At 39.7% G+C, this 27,991-nt stretch overlaps 1 protein-coding gene across 1 annotated transcript; it reads right to left on the reverse strand.

Moving 5' to 3' along the window:
* Positions 1–1,042: 1,042 nt before the first annotated feature.
* On the reverse strand, positions 1,043–27,945 carry MDM1 (Mdm1 nuclear protein). The gene is made up of 15 exons (XM_080392210.1): positions 27,811–27,945; positions 27,371–27,476; positions 24,596–24,957; positions 23,995–24,126; positions 21,795–21,950; positions 19,624–19,757; positions 17,362–17,461; positions 12,329–12,367; positions 11,792–11,967; positions 9,155–9,433; positions 7,236–7,384; positions 6,982–7,112; positions 5,752–6,010; positions 4,606–4,674; positions 1,043–2,330 (listed from the first exon to the last, which is right to left on the reverse strand). The coding sequence occupies exons 1-15, from the start codon at positions 27,826–27,828 to the stop codon at positions 2,224–2,226; spliced, it is 2,217 nt and encodes a 738-aa protein (XP_080248336.1). The 5' UTR covers positions 27,829–27,945; the 3' UTR covers positions 1,043–2,223.
* Positions 27,946–27,991: the final 46 nt, after the last annotated feature.

The raw sequence follows: 27,991 nt of genomic DNA on the forward strand, positions 1-27,991 counted from the left end.
TTCAGGGAAAAGCTAAAATTTGCTCAGATAGGAAAATAACGTCATGATGATGTGTGGGACACCAGGGGCTTCCATTCTCATCTCCAAATTGGGCTTGTACCCCTGTGCAACAAAAATGTCTCCCTCTTTTACCACGTCTACTGTCTCCCTGGCAGAAATCAATATATATGTAGCATACAGCACACATCTAACAAACTCAGAGGTACCCAGATGCATACTCACGGTGCTAAGCAAAGCTGGCACATATGCTGTTACAGTATCTATGACTTAAAAGCCTCAAAATCGGGCCTGCACACAAACTCTGACAGAGCTGTCAGATAGCCAGGCAAACCTAGAAGATTTAAAAAGAGGACACAGTACAGGTACTACAAAGGGATGAGAGCTCCTGGCCATAAGAACATGTCGAATATGAAGAACGTAGACAGAAGACACCCAAATTAACCCACCCACAATACATTGCAGCAATATTCCCTCCTAAACAAAAATATTTCCATTTTTTAGCCATTGCCAGAAGAAAATCGGCAATTTTCATAAAGGCTGTTGCACACAAATACAGTTTCCCTTTCAGTAGAAACTTTCTGACCAGTTATAACTTATATATTAAGTGCATGCCACAGAATAATCCCAGAAGTCCTCAAGATAAAATACCTTGATTTGTTTCAAAAAACTCCACTTGTAGAAAGCTACTGCAATGCACAATTTCTGGAAGAAGTAGACGCTAATTTCTAACATGATCAGTGCCAGATAGCACTCACTTTTCAAATCAACACCTTATTTGTTGCAGACTGGGCTTTTGGGCATTGCAGCTTTCCAGCCTGCATAGCACCCATCTGCCCTGGGTCACAATTCCAAGTACCTGTACGGCATTCATGATTCCAAGTATCCAGCTTTAGTAACTTAGTCTTTCTGAATATCAGTTCTGAGCTAACACCTTGTCTTTCAAAAGTCTACAGATACTCCAGCTGAACAGGTGAAACATAACTAAATAGACAAGTGCCAACATAAAAGGCTCTATGAATTTATCTGGCATAACCTGGACAGAAACAAATCAAACAACCTTTTTTATTTTCAGTAATACACATACATTATTGTATACAAAATCAAAATGTGAACAAATGTGTACAAAATTAAAATATTTCTTGTATAAAATTTCCAAATTAAGTAATATTAGAACCTGAAGCCACACAAGAAGAACCAAACTGCCTGCTAGCTACCTATTTCCTCTACTTCATGTTAAATTGTTTGCGTCACTTGGAAAGATAAAACAAGCTGTCAGCATAAATCACAAACATTTTTCACTGTGACAATGTGACTGACACAACAGTATGTCAGTCTCCCAAAACCAGGGAACTAGGAGGAGAGGTAATTAAAATGTCAAAGTCAAGAAAAAAACATTCTTCTGCATTTACTTTCAGAGATCAACTACTCCTAAATCCCTGAGTTTGAAGTGGGGCTGGAGGAGGCCACTGTTTAAGGTGGCTGAGGTTGCTTTTTCTACAGAAGTTGAAATTAACACCAAACACAGATCTTGCCCACAATAAGACAAATGTTCACATCAGTACATCTGACAAACTGCAATACTGTACACATTGAATTCTAACAGTCATGCTGGCCAAAAAAATGTGGATCGTGAACAAACCCTAGCACTTAAGTGTCCTTTTCTCAAACTCCTGTATGTTCCATGCTAGCTTCATTAAGAAATAATTTTTTGGTTAAAAGTACCAGTAAGTAGTAACCTTTTGTTACAGCACCGTGTTGTGCTGACAATTCATAAAGTAACATAAACAAACATAGCACAGGTAGCTGGTTAAAATCAAGGGAGGTGTTTGGTGAATGATGGTGTTGCCCCTGAATACTGTCCCAGGTCATACTGCACAGCTGCAGCAGAATACCTTGAAAAGTAACACACAGGTTGCATAAAAAAATAATTATCTCGGTTTCAAGAGGTGCCACTGTAAAAAAAATAAAACCCCACACGGCTGTTGTGATATAATGAATTAAGACATAACTCTCAGATATAAAGGACCTACATTTTCAACACTGGTTTAAATATTGAAATTTTACATTGGGATGGCAAGTCCCAAGCGTTGGGCCACATTAGTCATAAGTGAAAGGATGCTACATGATATCTACAATGACAATTCTTTGAAATGTACACTACAAACTATAAAAAAATAAATAAATAATTTTACAGAATAGCGTCTGTACAACAGGTGGGAGGTATTATGTCTTGCCCCAGAAATCCTTCCTCTTCTGAGCTCGTTCCAGTATCTGAGATGCAAGAGAGCTAGATGCTGCCGAGCGAGCAGAAATCTGAGACAACCTGTCATCTGTGATGAAAAGCAACAAGGGAAAAAGTAAATACGAAGATTAAATATACATATTAAAACACAGTTGACATTCAGGGCAGGCTTTGAAAGTGCAAATATGTTTATGCCCTCTTTCACAACAGATGCTAAAATAGTACCACAATACACTTTAATTGTATTACTTGGTAACCGATATGCTGGAGAAGAATCTCACTAGAAAGCTACCAGGATGCGAGGTAAGTTTAGGAGAGCTACATGCCCAAACTCTTGACAAACTCAAGAATGAGAGAGATCCTTACTGTCACCTGGGAACTGCCCAATTCTCCAAGTCATCTTTACATTTACTCTCCTGTGTCAGAAGACCTCAGAAATTGCTCCTCTGCCACTGAAGTCTGTATGGACTAGACTCTGATCGTAACGTATTCATGAAAGCAACCCACTGTTTCAAGCAAAGCAGACAACCTTAGAATAACGCATGACTAAAATACCAGAACCTATGTTGCCAAAAGAGCCCTTCTATGCCAAACCCGGCTACTGTGTCACAAGCCGAAGAAAACAGGAAGTTTAATACAAAGACAAGAAGAAGCATGCTTTAAAAATGTACTTTTGAAAGGTCTTCCTTTTGAATACAAGGTCCACTTCACACCCAGCAGAACTCTTAAAATTAAGCAGCTTGGACGCTGCTTCTCTGATAAAGCACAACGTTATACTTTAGCATCATTATTAAAATGTTGCTACAGCTCTGTCAAGATGCTCTCTATGAAAAATGACCTTAATTACACCCATTCTCCTGCAACGGATTAAAAAGAACGGTATCACTACTTCCCAGTCCTGTCCTCCACCACCAAAAAAATTTCCAAAAAACAAAAAAACAACCAAAAAATTCCACAACTCAATCCTAAGAGGACCTGTACTTTGTCAGTGTTTCAATTAACTTTTCAACAGTATTTCTAAATTCTTAAAATACAGTGATCTAAACAGCCCGTACCCGGCTCATACACTATGCATAATAACTATATTCCCATGTACGAGAAAACTGCTAAATGCACTTCTGCAAACAGACATGTCATTGGAATAACTCCCAGGTTGTATGTACATGAACAAATACGGGCATATGAAATATCTGTAAGTTGGCACATTGCACCTGTTTCTGAAAGCTCATACATCATCTTTCGGCTCGTAAGGGAAAAAAAAGGGGGAAAAAAACTAAACAGCAATTACAGCACTTAGTCTGTGTGCAGCAACCTTGTGGGAAGCTGCAGACTGCTATAGGATTTTGCATGTTTTATGTAGACACACAGATGCTTGGCTGAGCCATCTGCACAACCCACACATTTTCCAGTCAACTGCAATGAGTAAAACAGAGAATCAGCCAGAATCTTGGTTAAAACCAAGGAGCAAACAAGCACAAGGCGTACAGAAAAAAGCTTTTGGTTGCTCTGGGGTATATCTATAAATAAACTGCAATCAGATACAAGCTTGCTCTGCCCATACTGTAATCTGAACTAAACACAGGTGATTGCAACTAGCACAGCACCACACCAAGCTCAGCCTCATATACCATGCAAAGAAATAATGTATAGCAGATCAAGCTAATGAGGCTACAGTGCTTTTGGTTGACTCACGCTACTGAGTATATTTTGTCTGCCCACAGAAGGGCCAAGAAGATGCACTGGTGGGCTGTGCACTGGCTGCTCCCCTAGGTTAACTTCACGGTAAACAGAAAAAAAGGCCAAAACAGCAATCAGAATAACAGGATGCCATAAGCACCACTAATGCACTGAGCAGAGGAACAGGTGTGAAAATTAAAGCCAGAGAAATCATTCTATGCTGCATATCTGGTGCTGAAGTCTCACAAGTAAAATCTTTCATTTAAAATTTTTCGATACCTTTTTAAAGTTGCAACAGAAGTTACTGCAGTTGCAACCTCGGCTGTGATCACTTTGCAGTTTGCTTCTGTTGCTATCAACAGAAAGGCTTAAAAAAATGTGTGAGGAAGCAACAATTTTAGGTATGGAACCGAGCAAGCTACAGCAACTAAATTGAGCTACAATTGTCTATTTAATTTTCAACCACATTTAATGATTTATTCATACTAGAAGACACCTTCATATCTACACTTCAGATTACTAGGATGAATATTTTCAATTTTGATGAAATAATGAAGTAGTTATTCATGCAAACACATAAACTAGTATTACTTACTGCATTCAGAAACTTCTCACAATAGTGCAAGAATTAAAATTAATCTAGGTAATCTACACATGATACAATAATACTTTGGGATGAGAAATACCTTGATCATTATAGTTTCTTTCCTGAAGGGGTAACTGGAAAGATCTCATTTTTGGATTGCCAACATTCCCTAAGACAGAAAGTCAAAGGCACAGTTTTGAATCATTTCAAAATAGACAAAGGATAATACTTCATTTTAGCACACTTAAAAATGTTACAACACTATTTCCAAAACGTGAGTCGTATAAGTGGCAAACATACCAAAAACTCCACAAGACTCCTTTAAGTTAAGGTAAAAGAAACTTACTCCACTGTATTCTTCTCAAGGTACATATCTCTGGTAGGTGCTACAAGTTACCTTAGTGAACTGTACTTAAGGTGGAAAGCTAGAACACAGCACTGATTCTAACCTCTTTCCAAGGAAATTCTCTGGATTTCACCATCCTACCTAACCTGAGAGCTACTTGTTCCATTCTAGAATGTAAATGCTACTTTAGTTTAGCTAATCTTCATAGTAAAAGGACCAAGAACTGTGGGACCTTAAGCAGCTACAAAAAGTCTTTCTGGAAGGGGGACTTAAGCACATAAACTTTATTTTCACAACAGGGTGAAGGGTGCTTTTCTTTATCAAATTTATGTCCCCAGTACCCTAAACATTGTTTAAAATCTTTGAAATGCCCCAGCACAATTTCCTTCTCAGCCAAGAAATGGCTTTTTTCAATATCCAATAAACCTTTTATATATGCCTTTTTTGTTTGCATATCCTGCAGAAACATTTAAGGAGTTATCTCTCAGAAATCCAGAACTCCTGCAAGAAAACATGACACTATAAAGGTCCCCAGTTACATACCACTGTTGGTAATTGCAGCTGGAAACGCATCCAGTTGTAGCCTAAAGATTAAAAATTACAACTGTCCATGCTAAACCAAATTACTCTCATAATGAGTAAGTACTTCTTGAAACTAGTAAGGCAAAATTAGACAACAGACAATTAGAATACAACATTAGTGAAAGGTGAAACTAAAGTGGAGAGTTGTGCACAGTTCCTCAGCAAGACTAAACATATAGTAGGAAAGCTTTTGTTTACACACAACACATTCTTCGTAGAGTCTGTAAGGCAGCAAGCTCAGCACTCTCTTGTCCTGAACACTGCACAGTAGACATTTCCATCCTGCAGCACTCTAGCCAGTTAGTACACAAAACCCACCATTATGCTGGAATTCTGGATCCTTGAGAGTCCCTTGAATACGACGAGAGGGACTCCAGTAAGGCATAGAGCAGCTTTTGGCTGTCTTCAGCACAGGAGATGTAGGTGAATGTTCTTGATGGGCTGCAGCAAGAGGAACTTGCTCATCAGTAACACTGTTAGGAGACCACTGATGCTGCCTAAGTGGCAGAGGATCCATAGTTCCCAGCCCAGCAGGTGGAGAGGTAAGGAGTGAAGCAGCTTTCACTTCCACACCAGGCTAAAACACAATAGAAAAAGGGGGAAAAAAAAGGAGAAAAAAATCCCAAACAAACAAACAAACAACAAAAAAAACCCAACCACAAAACCCCAACATCTCATATACAGCCTTCCAGTACAGATCCCTACATATGCACCAAATGTTGGCCTTACACTGTTACACTTCTCATGAAGGTACTGGAAGAATAAGTATTTCAAGCTTGTGAGACAACTTAAAGAAAATGTATTCCTAATAACGTATTTAACGCGGTCTGAAAGCAATCCAGTCAGGTCAAACCAAAGGCATATTTTCTTCACAGCAAAAAACTGTGTTTGTGTATTTTAAACCTACATAACCAACTTCTCATGCAATTGTGTCTCCTATTACGGAACTTAAGTACAGAAGACATACGCAGTGAAATGCTAGCTGTGTTTGTAGAACGCAGACTAAGTGCAACTTGACGAAAAAAAAAATCACAATTTTGAGAGGAAGACAGTTAAACAACTCCTATATGTTTCTATTTTCCTTTTAGTAACTATGCAAGCTGCAAAGTAAAAGAAGCACATAAGTAAGGAGAATGAAACTATTACGGCACATTCACCTATCTTGTACATAGGCAGCCAACCTCTCCTTGAATTTCTTCCAAGTCAAGGAATCTGGAGCTGTGCCCTGTGTCAGTGGCAAGCTACAGGAACATTAATGGGGAAATGAACAACTCCTGATGGTAACTTCTCTACTTTTTTTTTTTTAAACAGATCCTGTGCATTTAGCAGAAAAAACCAAACTGGAGCTCACTCCAAAATTCTCAACTCCTTGCTTAACATTACAAAAAAAATTATTTATTCAGACATCAGCCTTTTATAGTCACAGATGCTGAGAATTTTAGAATAGTAAATGGCAACTCAATAAAACAATTTATTAAATAGATTATTCATAATTACTTAAAAAGCACATTCCTAAATGCATAATGGTAAATCTCTTTTCTGACTCACCCGGAAGGACCTTCTTTTTGAAGCTTCTCTTGCACCTTGCTTAGCTGAAGAAGGCTCTGTTCCTAAACCTTGTGTTCTCCACTGTGAAGATGAAGACTTGCATTTTGGAGGAGATACTAGAACTGCACCTCCTATTGTAGTGGAGAAGATGAAAAATGCTTTATTACCTTAAATAACCTAATAAATCAATTCATACATGTCCTTTTTTTTAGTTAGTTCTTGAAATGCTGCTTTGCATTTAAAAGTCTTTTTACCAACGGCTGGGGTAGTGAGATCATGATGAGTCCTCTGAGCTCCACCAAGTGCTCTCAGCTTTGGAGTAGGAAGCCTGCCGCCTGTCCTCGAGGATACAGAAGAAGAATCTGACACAGCTGCAGAAGAATTCAATACTAAGGCATTCTCACTGGAAAAAAAAAAAAAAAAAAAGAGAGAGAAATAACTAAAAGATTAGCTAAGGACTCAGGTTCTTGCACTCATGCATTTAAGTTTCTAATACATTCCTACAATGAAGCCTAAGGCAAGACAGTGCCATAAAACACTAACAGCCTGTAGCTAAAACATATGTTTGCAATGGGGAGTCCTGGATTCCAGCCCCTGAGCCTCTAAAACACAGTTTCTGTATTTTATTTTTTTTAATGTAACAGGATAAAATACATAAACAGTCTCAATGTGCAAATTCAGGCTCCCTCTGTCCCAATAAACTTTGAATGTATTGCTGCACATTAGCAGAAACTCAACAGGAGGGCTGGAAAGAGTACTCAACCAGAAAAACTTTGAACCCGGTGGCCACCTTAGAGGTGGGAATCTGAGTTTGACTCTTTTCAGTCAATGTAGTAGAACTGAAACCAAGTATCCCACGTTTATGTAATCGCTCTAGCTCCCAGGTTATTAAACACATCAGCACTACCACTTCTGTCTTCTTCCTCCAGGTGCATTTCAAAAGCAGGTGGTTGCATATCCACACTGTGCAAGGAACCTGATCCTATCAGTGCATGCTAGACAAGCTCTTAGGACATGTAGGCAAAGAATGCCTCATTTCTAGCTCTCAAGCGGGCACAGGTAATGCGCAGGTGTTCAGCTGCTCTGCACGGCCAAGTCCAGAGCATATCTCAGCACACACATGACCACACTGCGGGATGAAGGAAATCTTCAATGTCAATCAGAGACTCAGAGACACACCTATGAACTAGATAATCTCTAGAATTAGAAAGAAACTTAGAAACGTTTTCAGGATGATGGTTGTGAAAGCCTGAATTTAATTTCTATATGAGTCTAGCACCTCAGTCTTTTCTTTGCCTGGGTTTTACATACAGAATATTATCGCCAAAGGAGACAATTAAAATTCCTTACCTTTAATTTGTCCTGAAACACCAAAGATAAAACCCAGTAAGGAATACAAAATGCTTAGGTAGTACGGTGACAAGGGTCAAAGTTATTCAGATTTAAATATCGACCAAACTAAAATATTGTTCTACTGAAAAAAAGTATGCAAAATTTGCACGGTAAAATGCCAGAGACTTCTGTAATTAGATATAAGATGGGTCCTTCCACAGTCAAATACAGTGCTATGTACTGTACTATGCACATATTGAATTGACCTCTTATTATTTCTGTATACTGCTCCACCATCTTCTCACCTGTGCTCAGTAACATAATCACCTGCAACTACTGGATGCTAGTTATTTTTTTTCCCCAAGCCCTTTATCTTTTCCCATGAATATTTAAGAAAAACAGATGCTTAAGTACAATATTAGCATGCATCCTATCCTTTCAGTCCTATCAACACTACACTTTCAATTTGAAGCAAATGGTAAGCTTTAATTTTCACTACACTTGGCTGCTGTGTAATGAACAGTCTGTTCTGAGAGGCCCATACTACAAATTTTATAGTTTTGGGAAAAAAAAACCATCAGCATTGTTCATGCTTCTACATACTTCGATCTTGCAAGTTAGAAATCCAGTATTCCTAATGATAGATCCATTTTCATCAAGCAGCTCAGTGTCTTGAACCTTCTCATTCCTTACCATACTATTAAAAACAAAAGTAATGTCACGCCAACTTATACTCTCTTAAATAAATCTCATTTAAAACCAAAAATGAGTTAACCTACAAATTGTTGAGATGTTAGAGGAAAAAATTACATATATACACCACAAAAAAGTTCAGCTTTACCCTTCAATTTTCTTATCTTCACTGGCATCCTTATTCTTCTCTTCTAACTGCTGAGCCACGACTGCAGTCTGTTCATCTTGGTTTTCTTCCTTTTCTGTTGATTGTTGATTCTCCCTTTCTTCAGTACCTTCTTGTTCACTCCAAACTAAACGCCTTTTGACAGGAACAGTTAAAGCATCTGACACGTCCTTCTTCTCAGTGCTGTCCTGGTGTGGCTGTTCTTGGGAGTCAGGTTGCTGCAGAGTTCTGGGGCTTGGTGCAGTCTCTTTTTCAGAAATTCTAGGTAAGAAAGAAAGCAGTGTTCCGTACTATTGACTTCCACAATACGTATGTGTCTATGTAGAATACATTCATCCAGTTCAGTCCTTTGCCAAAAGTACAGCTCAGATATGAAAAAGTGGTATAGTAGACATGATGAATGGTTAAATTTACACTGAAGTTTTACCTGACATTTAAGCACAACCCATTTTCAAACTAGTCTATGAAAATTCTTTCTGGATTACCACTTCCAAAAATGCAATGTAAAATTAGGGCTCTTCTTCCAATTGAAACAAGTTAGATTATCAGAAGTGCTCAAAAAATAACTAGTTCCGTGCATAGGGACTGCCTGACGGCACAATTCTGAAAGCCAAGCAGTTTGAAACTACTCTTTAGGCACAACTTAAAACTCTCAGCTGCTCCCAGAAATCTGCATAAATTAGCCCAGTGCACAGAAATGAGATCAGTAAGAGGATCTGTTTAACATCTTCCAGTGGTGTTTAACATCTTTGTCAACAACACAGACATTGAGATTGAGTGTGCCTTCAGCAAGCTTGCCAACGACACCAAGCTGTGTGGTGTGGTCGGCACGCTGGAGGGAAGGGATGCCATCCAGAGGGACCTTGACAGGCTTGAGAGGTGGGCCTGTGAGAACTTAATGAAGTTCAACCAGGCCAAATGCAAGGTCCTGCATGTGGGTCAGGGCAACTCCAAGCCCAAATATAGGCTGGGCAGAGAATGGATTGAGAACAGCCCTGAGGAGAAAGACTAGGGGGATGCTAGTGTATGAGAAGCTCAGCATGAGCTGGCAACATACACTTGCATCCCAGAAAGCCAACTGTATCCTGGGCTGCATCACAAGAACCACAAGCAGCAGGTCAAGGGAGGTGACTCTGCCCCTCTACTCTACTCTCATGAGACCCCACCTGGAGTACTGTGTTCAGCTGTGGGGCCCCCAACATAATAAGGGCATGGATCTGATGAAGTGAGTCCAGAGGAGGACTACAAACATGATCAGAGGGCTGAAGCACCTCTCCTATGAAGACAGGATGAGAGCATTGGGGTTGCTGAGCCTGGGGAACAGCAGCTTTCCAGTACCTAAGAGGGTTACAAGAAAGCTGGAGAGGGACTCTTTACAAGGGCATGTAGTGATAGGGCAAGGGGTAATGGCTTTAAGATGTAAGAGGATAGACTTAGATTAGATATTAGAAAGAAATTCTTTACTGTGAGGGTGGCAAGACACTGGAACAGGTTGCCCAGAGAAGTTGTGGCTGCCCCATCCCTGGAAGTGTTCAAGGTCGGGTTGGATGGAGCTTTGAGCAACCTGGTCCAGTAGAGAAGGTGTCCCTGCCCATGGCAGATGACCTAGGTGATCTTTAAGGTTCCTTTCATTCCAAACAATTACATGATTCTATGATCTGTATTTCACAGATAAAACAATCAAACCAGTAAACCAAAAAATTTACACCATACTTAATATCACACATTGTAGTGTAATAAATAATGTTTTCCATCACGTCATCCACTAACCCTTATTAGAGCTACAGTCATGCACATGGGTAGATCCCTCTCACACACAGAGAACTACTGTGTGTATGCAGTCTAAGTGGACTACAAAGAGAGGCACTCAGGGCACTGTTTTTAAATCACATCTCAGAAAAGACAAATTGCTTTCATTTTCCTCCTTGCTTCAGCAATAGCAGCCTGCACATTTTACTAAAATACTAATTCTGAATTTTCCTAGCAAGGGATTTAACATCTGCCAATTCTGATGGCCTTCAAAGAAAGGAGAAAATGGATGTACACCATTCCAGTTCCTAAGTCTTCATCTCAGAACTAAATGGTGTCTGAGACTTGACCACAAGATTAATTAATCTGCACAAGAACATTAATAACATCTGAGTACACAAAACATATTTCCTTATCATTCCAGTGGAAAGAAGAGTTATTACTTCAGTATGACTCAAGTGTGAAATTCCTCCAGACTTGATGAGACTAAGGTTGCCACACTAAATATGCACTTGTAGACAATTATAAAGGAGTAACTTTCTCTTCTTCCAGAAGACTGAACTTTGCCTCATTTTCAATTTGAGTACACATCAACTGATGTATCTGTGAAAAGGCAAATGCCCTCATCTGTTCTGCAGAATTTACGTATCGTAGAACTGTACAAAAATCTAGGTTGGAAGGGTCCTTGAAAGACCATTTGGTCCAACTTTCTATGGGGAAAGGGAGCCTAGATGAGATGATCAAGCACCCTGTCCAATTCCATCTTGAATAAAGTCAAACATCCAAAATCTCACAACTATGCTAAGTCTATATTCAGCATTTTACTCTGTTTCAAAGCTGAAGAATAATAGGCAGGAACGACAACCTTACCCAGCAAGATCTAGTGCTCTGATGTTGTGGCTGATGCCTTCTTCTGAACTGGAATTTGAGGACACATCCCAAAGACTGTTATTATCGGACAGGATCTGATTAAGATGATATCGGGAGAAGTGTGTTCCCTCTACTCGTTGCCTGTAAGCCTTTGCTCTTTCTCGAAGTTCTCTCACCTACACATCAAAGTTTCATGAGTTGCATGTCTGTTTAAAGTTCACTAATAGGCTATTATAAAGTATTTGCATTAGCTAATGGCAGCTAGAGAAGAAAGGCAAGTTACTCATAAAATAGGGCCACCCACAGCACAAACACTGCATGCTGCAGTAAATGCAACATAAGAAAAGCAAAAATAACAGAAGTATGTATTTAGTAAGCCTGTTTGAGCCACAAAGACAAAGCAAGACTGTCAATTATTCATTCAATTAGCACAAAAAGTTATGCAACAACTATGAGTAAGTTTAGTGCTGGATTCTAATTTTTCCATCAGCAGACAAGTGCTCCGAACACTGAAACAGGAACTTAAATGCAACCAACCTCCATATACCACATGGAATTTAGGGTGTTTTGAGATGCCTAAAAAGAGGAATACAGAATTATTTTTAAATTTCTTATTTGTCTTTCAACACTGTATTGTTATTATCACCCTTGTAACTTTATTACAGCCTAAGAGAGAAATTAAATACTAAAAATCTGTCAACATAGCTCTATGCTGCCTCCCTAAGATTCAGTTTAATAGCTGTAGAACAAGTATCAGCATTGGTATTTCACCAGTTCTTGCCAAGCTTGAGGAAACTGATGTAGATTTCTATGCATTAGCACTCAAAAGTACATTCACCACTAATTTATGATTATTTCAAGTCAACAGGTCTATGTGCATGTGTAATACTGAGTTTGAAAACTGTGAACACTGCAATTGTCTCTAGCTATATTAAACTTAGCAAGGAGCTAATGATAACATGAAAACTCTTGATGCGACTGTAAGACATAATAAAAAAATCATTCTTTCTAGGCTACCAGTAACTGTAATAATGAGATACAAAACTGTTCAGATGTCAGGTTTAGTCTTAAAATAATAAAAGTGATGAGCCCTCTCTTTAGAGTTTATACTGCTGATTATACACTATCGTTTTTATGGTTAAAACTATTTAAACACTCACACCATTTGTGTCCTCCACCCAAACACAACTAAAGTGCAGGAAGAAAAAGCAACAACAAAATTTTATGGTTTAAGTTATTCAAAATAACTTTGTGATATTGTCTGAATTCTGGCTTACTAAAAAATGGTTCATAGGATAAAAGTATTTTGTCAAAGAGCAGGAAACAAATACTGACATTTCCCCATTTCCCCTAGCACATTTACATAGCTTTTCTTATTTGGCCTTCTTTCATTACAGACTTTGCATCATTCTTCCTGTAATGAACAGAGTTAGCGGGCCAAATTCTGCTAAACCCACTAAAACTAACTGGATGCAGCAGATGGAAACCCACTAAGCCCACACCAGCTAACATCCCACGATTTGACCCACAAAACTTCCAAAGAAAAGCCCATTAAAAATAGATGCTTCTCATTTTAAGAGGACAGTTTAAAGTTTGAGGTGCAAGTGATTTACTGGGTTATTCACTTCAAGAAGAATGAAAAATTAATTATGATAGACACAACAGAGGGAATAAAAATCCAGAGCAACAGGACACTGCAGGGGGAGGAAGAATACCATGTTTCCAGTAAATTGTGAAGAAGTACAAAGGACAACTGTCTCCTTCAGTGACTCAGCGGGCAGTATTATCTCAGCAGGACACAGGCCCCGGAGAGTCCTACTGTGATTATGTATTTTCTGCATTAATTTTTCAAAAGCATAATTCAAAGAGATTTTTTCATTCAACTGCTGAAAAAAAAATAATATATTGTAGAGTAGCAGTCCAGGAATAATTGCTACAGCTAAGGTCATACCAGGATTCTATTACGGTGTTCACCTGTTTGGGCTCAGAACTACAGACCCAAAGTTACCCATGTGTGGTCGCAACTGAAGGGGGAAACCAGACTGAATCAGTCAGAGCTTATCATCTAATCACTTAGACTAAGTGAGAGATGCTCTGCAGGCACCTTTGGCAGGGGTGAGTCTCCACAACCCCCCAGATGTAGAGGTTAGATACAGGTTTGAAGAACATTTCATGTCTGTGCATTAGTACAGGAACCAGCATCAAGTCATGTAGAAACCAAAAGGACTGTTGGGCAGCCTATACTTATGGCCAAAGTACCTTTGTTGCTTTACAATAAAACCAATGCACTTATCCTGCTGTTAACACATCTCTCAAATGGCTAGATTCTTTCTTATATCTCAACTGTGAATGAAATACTTTATTCAGTCCTGCTATTTTAGCCATGCTGGATCCTATCGTGTGGTTCTTAAAACAAAAAAGTTGATGGATGCTACAAGAAAAACAAGTTTGGCCAAGAATCAGGTCTATCACAATTTTTATTCTTGTATTATCAGAGGTTTTAAGAATTAACCTTGTTTTTCTTCCAACCTGTCTTGAAGACTGGAAAATTCCAAGCTTTAACCCTGTTCTCTGCTTTTACGACACCCACAAGAAGCTTCTTAAGAATTATAACCCTCAGTGATACATATGGAAATACTAACAAGACAACAGCGAATTTTAAAATGCCATATAGAAAAAAATCCTACACAGGAACACATTTACACAAGCTAAATGTTAATTCTTTGCCTACTAGCAAAACTAGTTTGATATGCTGTACTGGTCTTGGCTGGGATAGAGTTAAATTTCTTCATAGTAACTCCTATGTTGCTATGTTTTGGATTTGTGCTGAAAACAAGAGTTCATAACAAAGGGATATTTTAGTTACTGCTGAGCAATGCTTACACAGCATCAAGGCCTTTTCTGCTTCTCAAACTGCCCTGCCAGTGAGCAGGCTGGGGGTGCACAAGACACTGGAAGGGGACAGCTGGGACAACTGACCCCAACTGACCAAAGGAATATTCCATACCATATGACATCACACCCTGCAAGAAAAGCTGAGGGAAGGAAGAAGGAGGAGACATTTGGAGTTGCAGTGTTTGTCTTCCCAAGTAACCATTACACACGATGGTACCCCACTTTCTGGGAGGTGGCTGAACGCCTGCCTGCCCATGGGAAGTAGCGAGTGAATTCTGTGTTTTGCTTTGCTCGTGCACACGGCTTTTGCTTTACCTATTAAACTGTCTTTATCCCAACCCACAAGTTTTCTCACTTTTACCTTCCCAGTTCTATCCTCTATCCCACTGCAGGGGAGTGAACAACTGGCTGTGTGGGGCTCAGCTGCGTGCTGGGGTTAAACCACCACGCATGCTCACAGGCATGGGGTTTGAAGTCTAACAGAGACGGGAGAAATTCACGTAATTCCAATTATAAAAGGCTCTTCTACATGAACTCATACTAGGATCTAATGTAAGCATGCATACATAAAAACATGTACGTAATCACAAATGTGTAATCTAAGCACATTTGTCATCAATAAATATTTGTTATTATAAAAATTAGTTTGGTTCTTCCAGCTACTCCTTCATTTAGAAGGCCATAAAAATCCTGATAATTCTTTTTCTAATTCTTCATGTCTACTGCCAAGTGACTTCTTTCTAGTCTCCTGCAATTCCCGTCAGCTAGACAATCTCCATGGAAAAGTCTGCAGTGTGGGATCTGTTGGTTCTCATACATTCTAATTAAATGGTGCACATACGTACTTCCAACATCTCTGAAACACAACCTCTAAAGGATCCTGCCTGGTAAAACAGAACATCCATCCTCCACTTGCAGTCTCCTCATTCCTTCCCTCGACTGTACTGCAGTGACTCCTCCCGGCAGCTGTGCCGCAAACACAACATACTCCAAGGCAACACATTCCTTTCCCTTCACTTGCCTACCAGTTAGCTGCTCTTGAAGCTGAGCACTGCTCCTGTTTTGAATGTAACTGATGCAACATTCAATCTTACATGAAAGTCTTACATACCATTAAAATGACATAATATTCTACAGAAGCATTCTGTATACCACTTAGGCTGAATGCAATAATTCAGAATATTCTACAGCCTTAGTTACGGTAAATCTAATGCATGTATCAATACATATCAAAAATAAAAATATTGCTTGGTTTTAGTCCTCTAATATCCTCTTGAGGCTGTTTGCACAGAACTGATTACCTCATGCACGCATATACAAAATTTGATTACAAATCAGTGAATGCTACGATATACTTTAAACTCCAAGACCTATTTCTCATTATTTTGTATGTATTCAATACATACCTCTTTTTGCCTAAAAATAAAATTACTTGCTAGGTTAAGTCCAGTGAGAAAACACAGAACTGAACGCTACCACACTACTACTGCAGTTCTCAGAGAACTTTATTTTAAAATCTCAAAGAGCAACACCCTAGAGCCATTTGCTCCAGTTCCACCTTCCACATCAGCTTGGTCCCAAGTGATGAGGAAACTCACATTTCAGCAGCACACAGTGGCAGTGCAGAGATAAACCCATCTGGACTGTTGCATTGTGGCAAGATATCACTGCCCTGGTGGAGAACCTTGTGAAGGTATGTCACGCACATGCTCATGCACCCAAGAGCTGGGCCACTGAAGAACATCAAAGCAATCAGCAGATAGATCAGGCTGCCGAGATTGATGTGGTTCAAGCAGATCTCAGGCCATCAAAGAGAAGATGCAACACAGATGGGTGGACTTGACCATGGAAACTACTGCACAGGTTATCCATGAATTCGAAACATGCACTGCAATTAAGCAAGCCAAGCGTTTAAAGCCTCTCTGGTATGGAGAACAATGGCGAAAATATAAACGTGGGGAGACCTGGCAGATAACTATTATCACACTCCCACAAACCCATCAAGGCACGTGCCATGTGCTAATGGTAGAAGCAACCATCAGATAGATAGAAACATACCCTGTGCCCCATATCACTGCCTGGAACACGATCCTGGGCCTTGAAAAGTGAGTCTTAAGGTGACATGGTACCCCAGAAAGAATTGAGTCAGACAACCAGGCTCATTTCCAAAACAACCTCATAGACACCTGGGCCAAAGAGCATGGCAACAAGTGGGTGTATCTCACCCTCAATCATGCACCAGTCTCCAGGAAAATCCAACAATACAACAGACCGCTAAAGACTACACTGAAAGCAATGGGTGGTGGGACCTTCAAACATCAGAACACACATTCAGCAAAAGCCACCTGGTTAGTCACAGCTAGAGGATCTGCCAACCGAGCTGGCCCTGCCCAATCAAAGCTTGTACATACTGTGTAAGGGAAACAAAACTCCTCCCTCACTTTGGATGTCGCATTAATATATTCTTTAAGTCACATCATCTCTAATTTTTTTTTGCTATATAGTATACTGACTTGTCAGGACCTAATTGTCTTTGTATACTCATGTTTGGGAGCTTAGTCATGAGCATTACAGTCTCAAAACTGTATCTTATAAACACCACAATTCAAAGATTTTGCATCTATAAATCAAAATACAAATCATACTCAGGTTTCAGATTTTTTAAGAATACTCACCTGGTTGGGAACTTTACTCCTAATACGATACCAAGCTCCATCTTTGTAGAAATACTGGGCTGGAGACAAAAATTTTGACCTATATTCAGTGTTCATCTTCCTAAGAAATCAAGAATGAGGGAGGGAAAAAAAAAAAGACTGAAAAAGTAAAGCTTGCTATCCAGAATACTCTTTAAAAGAGTTATATCAACAATCTTAAGTAGATTTGCATTTAAATGCCAGGGCTGAGATGTGAAAGACATGCTTTGAAACACAATTCATCCATACCAACACAACTAGGAAAGCTGTGAAAAGGCTCAGAGCTAGTGGCTCTTCCCGTAGTTACTCCTGTTGGTTTTTCCTCAAAACCCTTCTGCCAGAAGCTTTTGCCCTGACAGCCGTATCAGCAGATCATAACACACGCATCAGTCTCAATTACTTCAGGCAAAGCACAGCACCTTGGTTTAAGTCACTGATGAAGGTGCATTTAAGTTAAAATGCCTGGTTTGGCACTAACATATCCAAGCCCTTTCTTTCTATGAACTTCACTCTAGAGGCACTCTGCATATCAGAGTAGAGGGGGTATGTGTGTAAACTCTTGGGGCTAGAAACACCTGACTACCAGAACAATGATCAGTATAATTCATGTAGGTCCTACTGGCTTTGATCTTCAAAAGGCCTCAGCACTTGAAAAGATGGATTCTTTTTCCCTACTGCCACACGCAGAAAAATTAACATCATCTAACCTATAGCAGGCAATAAGCAATACTTCAAGTCCTTAATCACTGAACTGTGGATTTATCAGCTTAAATCTGAACAGGTTTTTGTTTTTAATCCTGCTTCAGAACACTACTAACTTTATTTTAATATATTCAGCATTGGGTGAAAAATCTCTCTTTTTCAGTTCTTCTTCCGAAACAGATCATAAAAGCCTGAAGTCAAAGAATAAAATGCACCTTGTAAAAAGAAAAATACCAAGGCAAAAAAAACCCTTTATATTCAAGATTTATTTCCATATGTGCTGTTCTTTGAAACTGACAATTTCCTTCAGTTTTGATTGCAAAATTAATGGATTAGCTCAAAAAACACATCACTGCCATGCCTTGATCCCAGTCATTCTGCTGCAAAAGCAGGTCACGTAATACAGCTTGCATACAAAGTGACAGTCCTGTCTGCATATTGAGAACCTGCACATTTTGCCAGTTACCTGCCCAGTGACTGTTTTAGAAAACTTTGCCTTGTGCTACCACACTGAAGGCGTAAAGGCAGAAATTTGCCCTTAAATGAAAAAAGTCATAGCAAATGATCAAGAATTTTACACACTGCTCACTGCAAAACTGACTACAATCTACTATATCAAAGAGCAATGAAAACCAGAGTTAAAGGTTTTGCCTACATTATAGCCACTCACTTTTCCAAAAAAGCAGTTTTATTTCATAGAATTCCAGGTGATCATTTTGTAATTATCTCCTGATATCCAACAGCATTCAGACCTAGGTAAGTCTCCTCTCCCATCTTTAATCTAATGCCTTAACACTGCCAGAAAGTCATGCAAATGAAAGCAATCACTGGGACATACAGTAAGCACAAAGACAGCAGAGATGGATTAATTTGTGCATTTTAAAACCTACATCCACTCTGGGCTTTTATTTCTCTTGGTATATCTCAGATATGTAGAAAATGGAAACGAGTTCAGTTCCTGCAACGTAGGTGTGTGGCAGAAGAAAAAAGATACTTTGGTAGTGCTCAGTAACATACAATTTCATTTTATTTCTGTGCTTGTCAGATTACCCTAAATGGGACAGATTTCTTTCCTCCCCTTTACCTCATGTGTTTGCTTTTGTTACTCTGGGACAGGTGGTGGTACAGACTAGAAAAAACATACATGAAGTACAATCACCACAGTTTTAAGGTGTGACAAACAAGCACAGAAGAGCAGTTTCAAAGCTGACTACAACGTCCAAAGCACTCACTGAAGTAGCAGCACTACACCAGTGTAATTTCATGCACGTTAAATTTATTAGTAATATTATTATTGCATCAGAAGACTCAACTGAACGAGTGTGGTTATAAAGCTTCCACTCCCACTGCCCCAAAAAGGGGATGGAAATTAACACCATCTTTAGATGTACCCACAGGAAGCTCAATCCCAGTGCTGCAAGGGGGCATTTGCTCCTGCAGCTAGCTGTAGTATGGTGTTGTTAAAATCCATCATCCATAATTCTAAACATCAGGCTGCCATATACCTATTCACTAAGCTAATTTTTCCTGTTTTATACATACCCACGACTTGCATGTACAGAGAAGGGCTTTGGATTGGTATGTTGCTTATTTTTTTGTTTAGGATGTTTCTGTTCTGATTTCCCTTGTTTTGCTGCATCTTCTGCTGGCTTTTGAAATGGTTCTTCCCTCTTATTCTAAGGCAAAGATAATTTTAAAAATAACACATTAATTAACAATCTGAAAACCCTCATATTCCTTTTGACATCAAGTTTTCACAAAAAGATTATTTTTAGTGTTAGCTGTTTTGCATATTTAATACAAACAAGAATATTACGTTGCTTTGTTAATACGAAAATAAATTTGCGAAATGCCAAAGCTAAGGTTCCGAGTACAACATTCAGCCAGTTTGACAATCCATTTTGTATGCTTTATAAAATGAATTTAACACAAAACACAGAAATAAAATGATAGCTGTGCATTCTAACCTGGTGTAAGATTTAACATGTATATTTCTGGAATTTGTAATAAAAAAAACCCACAACCTCTTAGCTTTATACTCAAGAAATATAAACCCATTTATAATAAACCAAAAGGCAACTTTTTCATTTGCTGCCATTCTGGTTAATAAAGGGTCAGACTGACTCCTTCAGTTTTCACATCAAAGATATTTTTTTTCCTGCTTATTTTATCCTCTTGGAAATCTCAAGCATAATTTCTGATTCACGTACAGATCTTCACACATAATGTTCAAATTCAAGAAGAAGAAAAAAATAAAAAGAAAAAAAAAGCCCACCAAAATCCCCCAAAACATTTTCAAATTATTAATCACAGAAGAGACACCAGTAGAAACAAAAAGGTTTTGACACTTTCACCAAAATTCCCTTCTCATGCCTTCTCTTCCTTCATTTTGTTAGCTCTCTTGGGATAACATAACCTGAATTTCCAGTATTACAAAGAAATGCTTCCTGAAAGCTTCATGCCTTTCAAGCTTTCTTCACATCTGCTAAAAGAGACAAAAGGGACATAAAATTCCTCATTCCCAGATGAGATTTATGAGTTGTAAATGATCAAGTCTCTAAGCCAACAATTGTCTTTAAGAGCCTCAGAAGTACCAACGGTTTAAACTGAGCTACAGGCAGTCCACATTAAGTATGCATTTTGCTCAGCAATGGGCAATGACAATGGCTCTTTCTGTTTTATCAGGGAACAGAAATGGGTACTGAAGAGACTTGTATGTGGTCCTTCTACCTGAAGGATGGTTAACTAACCTGCAGAAATTTAGACAACACTACACTTGGCAACTTGCTACAAACATAGACATTCATATGTCCACCTTGCAAAACAGGTTAGCTGTCATGCAGTCTAAATTGCTCTCACCTGGTTTTAGAAGGTCTCAGTCTGAAACAATTCCATTTTCATTAAATGTATCTGGTAAAGCGGCCGTAGCAATGTTTCCTAAAAGTCCACTTAAGTTTGTCCAAGCCAACAGCAAGGCCTCAGCCAAATTACTTTCACAAAAGACATTTTAATGTTCTGAACTGAGTAACAGCCCATGTAGGCTACACAATGCCCTGTTACAGCCCTGTGCTAAATAGTTACTTACCTTGCAACTTATCAAGGCAAAGGGAAATTAATTGTAACCCTGCCTCCATGTTTCTTCAAATTACTACTGACTGAAAATCAGTTCCAATTGTGGCATCTTCCATTCACCAAAGTATTTTTTTTTTAATTCACACTATGTCTGATTTATGAGATCCAAAAAGTTTGAGACCTCCCACTCAGCCCTCCTGCATACCAAGAGACTACACTGGTACCAAAGAGAGCATAAATCCAAGATTTATATTTTAGAAACTATCCTAATGACTAAAACCAGTATTTCGATTTTCAATTTAAAAAAAAAAAAAAGAAAAAAGAAAAAAGATAAAACAAACCACTTGAAAACTCATAAATTAAGGTGACAGGAAAAACACACTTAAAATGTCATTGTACACCGAACAAATGCACTACAGAAACTACAGAACCCGCTAAAGAAACCCCTAAGAGCAAACAGAGCTGTACAGTGTTGTTTTGTCTTTTATACTAAACCACTACTGAGTCCAGTCCATTAGCAACAGCTCTAAAATGTAACTAAAAAATTTCAGAATAAACCCACCCCCACATTACAGAAAAGAACCATCAGAATTATAGAAGTATACTAATGTCTTTTTTTTTTTTTTTAGGGAAATATTTACTTGTTCACAAACTGGAAATTCTTTCTCTTCTGAACCATCTCTGTCTTGTGGACCTTTAACAGGAGAAGACTCTTTGAAATTCCTCTCATATGCAGTTTCAGAAGCAATTGCAGGAGATTTAGACGGAGGCATGGATTTACTTGTGTTGCAAATAACCTTAGGGGGAAAGAAAACAAAAAAGTAAGAGTGTGATTTGCTTAACTTAAGGCTAAATTTTCAAAACCAGTTAAACAATTCATGCAAACACACTCACATATGAGCAGAGAGATGGCCATGCGTACAAATACAGCACATGCAGACTAATTTAAGTTCTAGGACAAACTGAAGAGAAACTTAATCTGATAAAAATACATTTAAAAGTGACCGTGTCAGACACCATTAAACCTGTGGTCAAATGCTGTTTTTACTATAGTTCACTAACAGAGGTTCTGTTTATTTGGTAAGACAGTTCACCTTCAGAGTTGTATGTAGGATCATATTTTTTAAAACATATGCCATGAGTCCTCAGTACATGTCCAGTCCATAAGTAACAGACAACTGTTCTGTGTTTTAGAACTGGATGCTTAGGGCTTGGGTAATTTGAGCCATCCACTATTTTCGAATCAATATTGTATCACAAATCAAGGTAGAGAATTTGCCCAATACATGGTCAGGTATCATCTCCTCATGGGGGTGCCCAATTAAAACATCATGCCATATGTCACAAGCATACATTTTCCCCAGCTTTGCTGTGACAGTTTAGGTCTGACTTATAACCTACCTTGGATACTTTCACAGAATCTCTTCAAGGGAAAGGTATTATCATTATTCAGTATTCAGGTATATTCTCCATCACATCAAGAGCAATGAAAAGAGTATCAGTTGTTTAAGATGTATAATTTTTATCACTAAATTCTCATCTTAAGTTTAGAACCTGCAAACATTCCTATATATTTAAATTTTTGCAAAGTTCTATTTATCTAAGGATTTGTAGTCCCTACAGACTTATTCTTACGGCTTCTTATTCTGTATAAGCTGTGAAAAGAAGTTTGCTATTTTAGATTCCACAGTCTTTCTTCTGAAATAGCACAAATGTTCACAAGCATCAATAATGAAATTATCAAACTGATTTCTAATAGAATCAAATGGAATTCTCTACGAAATTTTCCATAAGGTGACTTTCTGGCACCTCCCTCTTCCTCAGATGGTCCTTTGGCTTCTATACTATTGTCATGCATTTCACTGAGTTTTTCTTGGATAAGGGACTGCTGGGAAACAGGTATCTCACAGTAAGTCCAACAGAAAAAGACAGGATAGTGATTGATCCTACTTAACAACATTTATTGCCTCTGCAAACCATTACAGAACAAATCTGCTACCTGTGGGTAAAAACAGAAAGTGCACCATCTGTAGCAATCCCATTAATGTATATGCTCCTAGTGAAGAAATAGAAGGCAAAATAAGAGCAAAGTGCCCATTTTATACTGAAGAATGACCAAAAGATGGACTGTCTCTCCTAAGTCCTGACCCCAGTAACAATGAACTGAAAACACATCCTTGTGGTCTAATTAGAAATAACAGCATTTCCAATCCTAGAAAATCCTAACACTCGTAAGACGTATTAAAATGCCACAGGAGGATCTTAAAATCAGAAGCCTCTACCTATAAACACAAGCAGTCCTCATGACAGAAAAAACACTACAGAGAGGCACTTTAGGGCTTAGAAGCGTACATGCACAGAGATGAAGACTGAGAGTAAGAAACTGTGGTAACCCATAAAAGACCATGAGAATAAATAGCGAAACCTGAATGATTTCAGTGCCAAGATATGTTATTACAATACAGAACACCTGAACATTCCTCTGCTGATTAGCTATATACTAGGTAACATAAAAATGATAAAAATGGAGGGTAATGTTGAGTAGGATCTCAGTCCCTAAGGTAAATTAACGCAAACAGAAGAAAACAGTCCTGTTAGAAAGGACAGAATACAACCAGGCGTAAGCAGAACAAGTAATTAGACCTGACTACAACAAAGAATCACAGGGAAACAAGTCTAATACTTCCGTGTATTGGGAGGAAAACCAAAAATAATAATCATGTAACAACATTCAGGTTTGTCATTCCCCCATTAAAAGAGCAAGCAAGGAAATCCTGGAAGACAAGCAACTTTGCTGATATATAAAAGAAAATATTTACTTTTTGGATTCTTTAAAGTTACCTCTTCAGCCGCAAGTATTGGTGACTTTTCATGAGGGCTCTTCCAAACAAACTGGCTTTGATATTCAGAATTTCTGGGGAAAGTATTTAAATAAATATTCATGCCTGCTTTCCTCTGAAGGACTCTGTGAAGCTGACAACATAAAAAATAAAAAACAAAAAACAACACCAATTGTTCCCTTTCCTAGAATGTTTTGCAAGTCAGGTATCTTTCGATGCATGCTTTTAAACCATTGGTTTAGTTTTTGGTTGTATGAATTACATGAATGTAAAGCACATTTTCTCATTACAGCCAACAACCCCAAAAAGTCTGTCACTATTGGCTAAATCCTTGTTTAACTGAAATCAGTAGTGATGGCACATGAAGGGCAAATTCCTATTGACCTAAGTGGAACTAAAATCTGGTCTCAAAAGTACTGTTCTCCCAACAGCGAAGCTGCAATGTAGAATACCAAAATACAGAACTAAGACAGAGTTACACAACACAGGCTGGTGTATGTGCATTAAATTACTGTGAATCATCAGATTAGTAATTTTTATACTGGTCAATCAAAAAAAAACCAAACAACAACAACCAGAAAAAAACCCAAATCTTCCCTTACCCCATTACCCATTTTTTCTAATTCCTTTTTTGGAGATGAAAATGCTTCATTTTGATTTAGTGGAGCTGCAGAAGGTGATCTCTTCATGTTGTTTTCTGCAAGGGCAAAAGCTGTTTCACCTCTACAATCTACTGAATGTGACTGAACTTTTGGGGGGAGTCTGGGTCCTTCTGGTGTTTCAATTTTTTCCTGATTCACAGCACTGTTATTGTCATCTGTGTGACCCTCTGCAGTCGTAACAGCTTCAGCTTCAAGTGGGTCATTCAAATCACAATCTGCTGTCCATTCAAAGAACTTCGAAATCTGTGGATTGTGGTAAGGTACCCTTCTCTTGGAAATGAATTTTGGTTCCCTTGCAATTCCTGAAAAAGACACATTTGGTTTAACAAAAACATTCTATTGAACACATAGTACTGCAAGAATAAACTGGAAGTTTATCATACAACTGATTACTAGAAAAAACTATTTTAGGATCTGAACAATGACAGCCTATGAATTATGGGCATGTCTATGAAATTCTGCCTTCCTTCCTACCTGCAAATGCCTTTTCTTTCCACTAAAGAGGGATGGGAACATGGCGCTCCAGGCCCATGTTGGATAAAACCTTAGAAAGCAAATATGGCCCCAGGACAATCTTTTGCAGCTTGATTCTGGGAGCTGAACAACAACATTAACAGACAGTGAAAAGAATGCAGTTAACAGAATAACCAATCTGCAGCAGTAAGAGTATGCCACAAATACTTCTCATTACACATGGACAACACAACTTGTTGAACAGGTTCTCACCGATTGCAATAGGACACTGCCAGATCCCTATCCATCTAATACAACTGTGATTTAAAAACATCTCAGCTGGTGACTTTTTACAGTACAAACAAAAAAACAATTCAAAAATTGTAAAAAGACTGTGTAACAAAACTAGGTATCAGGTTATTTTAAAGAACTGCTGGCCTTCGCACATGCACATGAAAATAACATTACCTCACCATTTTAAGAAAAGCATTGAGTAACTGAGCACATTTAGAGCAGGAAATCATAATCCAACTGCAAACCGCTCAACTGCAACAGAAAAATAAGTGAAGACCCCTAACTGGCTGAAAGAAACAGTTTCTTAGGAGAGAGAAAAACCTCCGCCTCATGAAAATGCAATGTAGAAAGAGAGAACCACCTACAGTGAAAGGTATACAGAATGTCTGGATGCCCAACCACACATACAGGTGGTAGGAAATAATTCCAGCAGAAAAACACTGGAAAAGCAGCAGGAAGGAACTCAGAGCACCTGCTGCTGTTAACTTTTTGTAGTGATGTTCCAAGTCATTCTCAAAACTGCCAACTATGTGTTTCAACAGGAAGCACCTTAAGTGAACCATCAATAAAAGCCTGCAAGTCCTGTGAGGTGACAAGAGTGACACTTGAAGACATAGCTCGTTAAATGGCCAGAAGAGGTGGGAGTGAAAATGAATGCAAAGATGCAACAAGCATGACAAAAACATCACTACAATGTGAGGAGGAAAAATTGCCGTACTGCTAACTCATGACTTTATTGCAAGTTTTGTAAAATTTGCAGTTTTGTTTGACTAAAAAAGAAGCATGGATTACAATTTTACAAAGAAGTTAGTGGTTGGATGCTTGGGTGTTTCAGAATTCGAGGACATTATACTCTTAAATACAGGCACCCATACACAGACCAATGTGCTAGGGTAAGCAAGGTTAAAGAAATATGTATTTTGCAGTAATGGAAGAAAGCAGTAATATATATAAAGCATAGTGTTTAGCAAGAAAAAATTATTTATTAAAATGTCTAGCAACTCAACTAAAAACAAGCCCTACTCCCAGTAGTCAGTTCTTAATTACTAGGCTGTAATTTAGAAGAGTTATCACATTGTAGGAATGAATATACTGGACTCCGACTGCGTAGTGCTGCTGCACTGAACTGCACTCTCTTGTTAATCTGTCTTGTTCCACTACAATAATTCCTACTTTTTACTGCTCCTTTTCAGAGCACTGCTGTTGTCACTCTCCACCCTACTCCTGTGCCTCAACTCCCTACGGGTCGTTCAATCCAGATGCTACCTCCTTTGTCTTTTGCTTCCAGTCCCCACATTCTCCTGCCATAATGCCTACAAGCCCTAACTCCTAGACTACAGCACAAGTTTTTTTCCTTTAGTGCTCATCTTTTTCAGTTAGTTGTTCCTGTTAAGTCTTCACAAGAATTTTACTTTGTATAAGACTTTGCCCAAAGTTAGTCTCTTAAATATGGAATTTCACTCACTGTTTCCATGCACTACAGGTAATGTATGGGGTTAACACGGCATCTGCGCTTCACCTTTGGGACTCAACTTAGGCCGCACCTGGGCAGCAACCACGTATTTTTTCAGGTTTTACTAACACTAAAAGCACTAATATGCAAAGAAAGCTTCAGCGTAGCCAGAAAGAATACGGCACTCAAAAACATATCCTATATCAGGGGTCCTCAAACTGTTTAACCAGGGGGCCGGCGCGCGGATGCAGTGGCAGGCAGCCATCTGCGGCTGCTTGGTTCCCCCCCCAACCCCCCGCAGGGGGGTCTGTAAATACCGGGGGCCGGACTGAGGACCCTGGGGGGCCGCATCTGGCCCGCGGGCCGTAGTTTGAGGACCCCTGTAAATGATGACCAGGAATGTACTTTTAACTGCGTGAAGCGCACGAACTGCAGGCACCAAGGAGCCACCTTGGTCACCGACCCCCGCCGGGCCCAGGCTCACCCCGACCCCAGCCGGCTCGGGCTGCGCTTACCGAACTGATCCGACCGCAGTCCGGCCCACAGGGACTTCTGCTGCTGGGAAGGGCTACAAAAGTCTGGGCTTTTCCATTTGAAGTTTCTCTTATATTCACTGAGCCCCTGCAGCAGAGAAGTACCGAGAAGTACGCAAAAGGCCTGTCTGTATCTCTGAGTAAAGTTTCGGGAACAAACACAGCCCGATCCCTCCCGAACCCCCGCGACTGAACTCGTTCCGTCTGTACTGGGCAGCGCGCCTCGGGGCAAGGATCTCCCCCTTCCCGCCTCGCCGGTGGCACCCCCGGAACGGCTGCACCCCCTCCTCCTGCCGGCTGCGGGGCGCCGCCGGGCCCGCCGCCCCCCAGGCCCGGAACACGGCCGCCCGGGCAGCGCACGGCCCGCCCGGGCACCGCAGGGCCCGCCCCCGCCGCGGCCCGGCAGCCCCACACCGCCTCACCCTGAAGCGCACGGGCATGGCGGGGCGCGGGCTGCCGTGCCGCGGCCGTCAACACCGCCGTTCCCTGGCAAAGCCGCCGGGCTGGCCCGCCCCGTCTCCCCGGGCGCCTGCGCGGGGACCGCCCAGCGGGGGCGGGGAGCGCCGCGGCCCGCCCACATCCCCCCGCGGCGCTGCCCTCGGG

The sequence above is a fragment of the Falco punctatus genome, assembly GCF_963210335.1.
Source record: "Falco punctatus genome assembly, chromosome: 6".
In the NCBI taxonomy this organism is placed as follows: Eukaryota; Metazoa; Chordata; class Aves; order Falconiformes; family Falconidae; genus Falco; species Falco punctatus.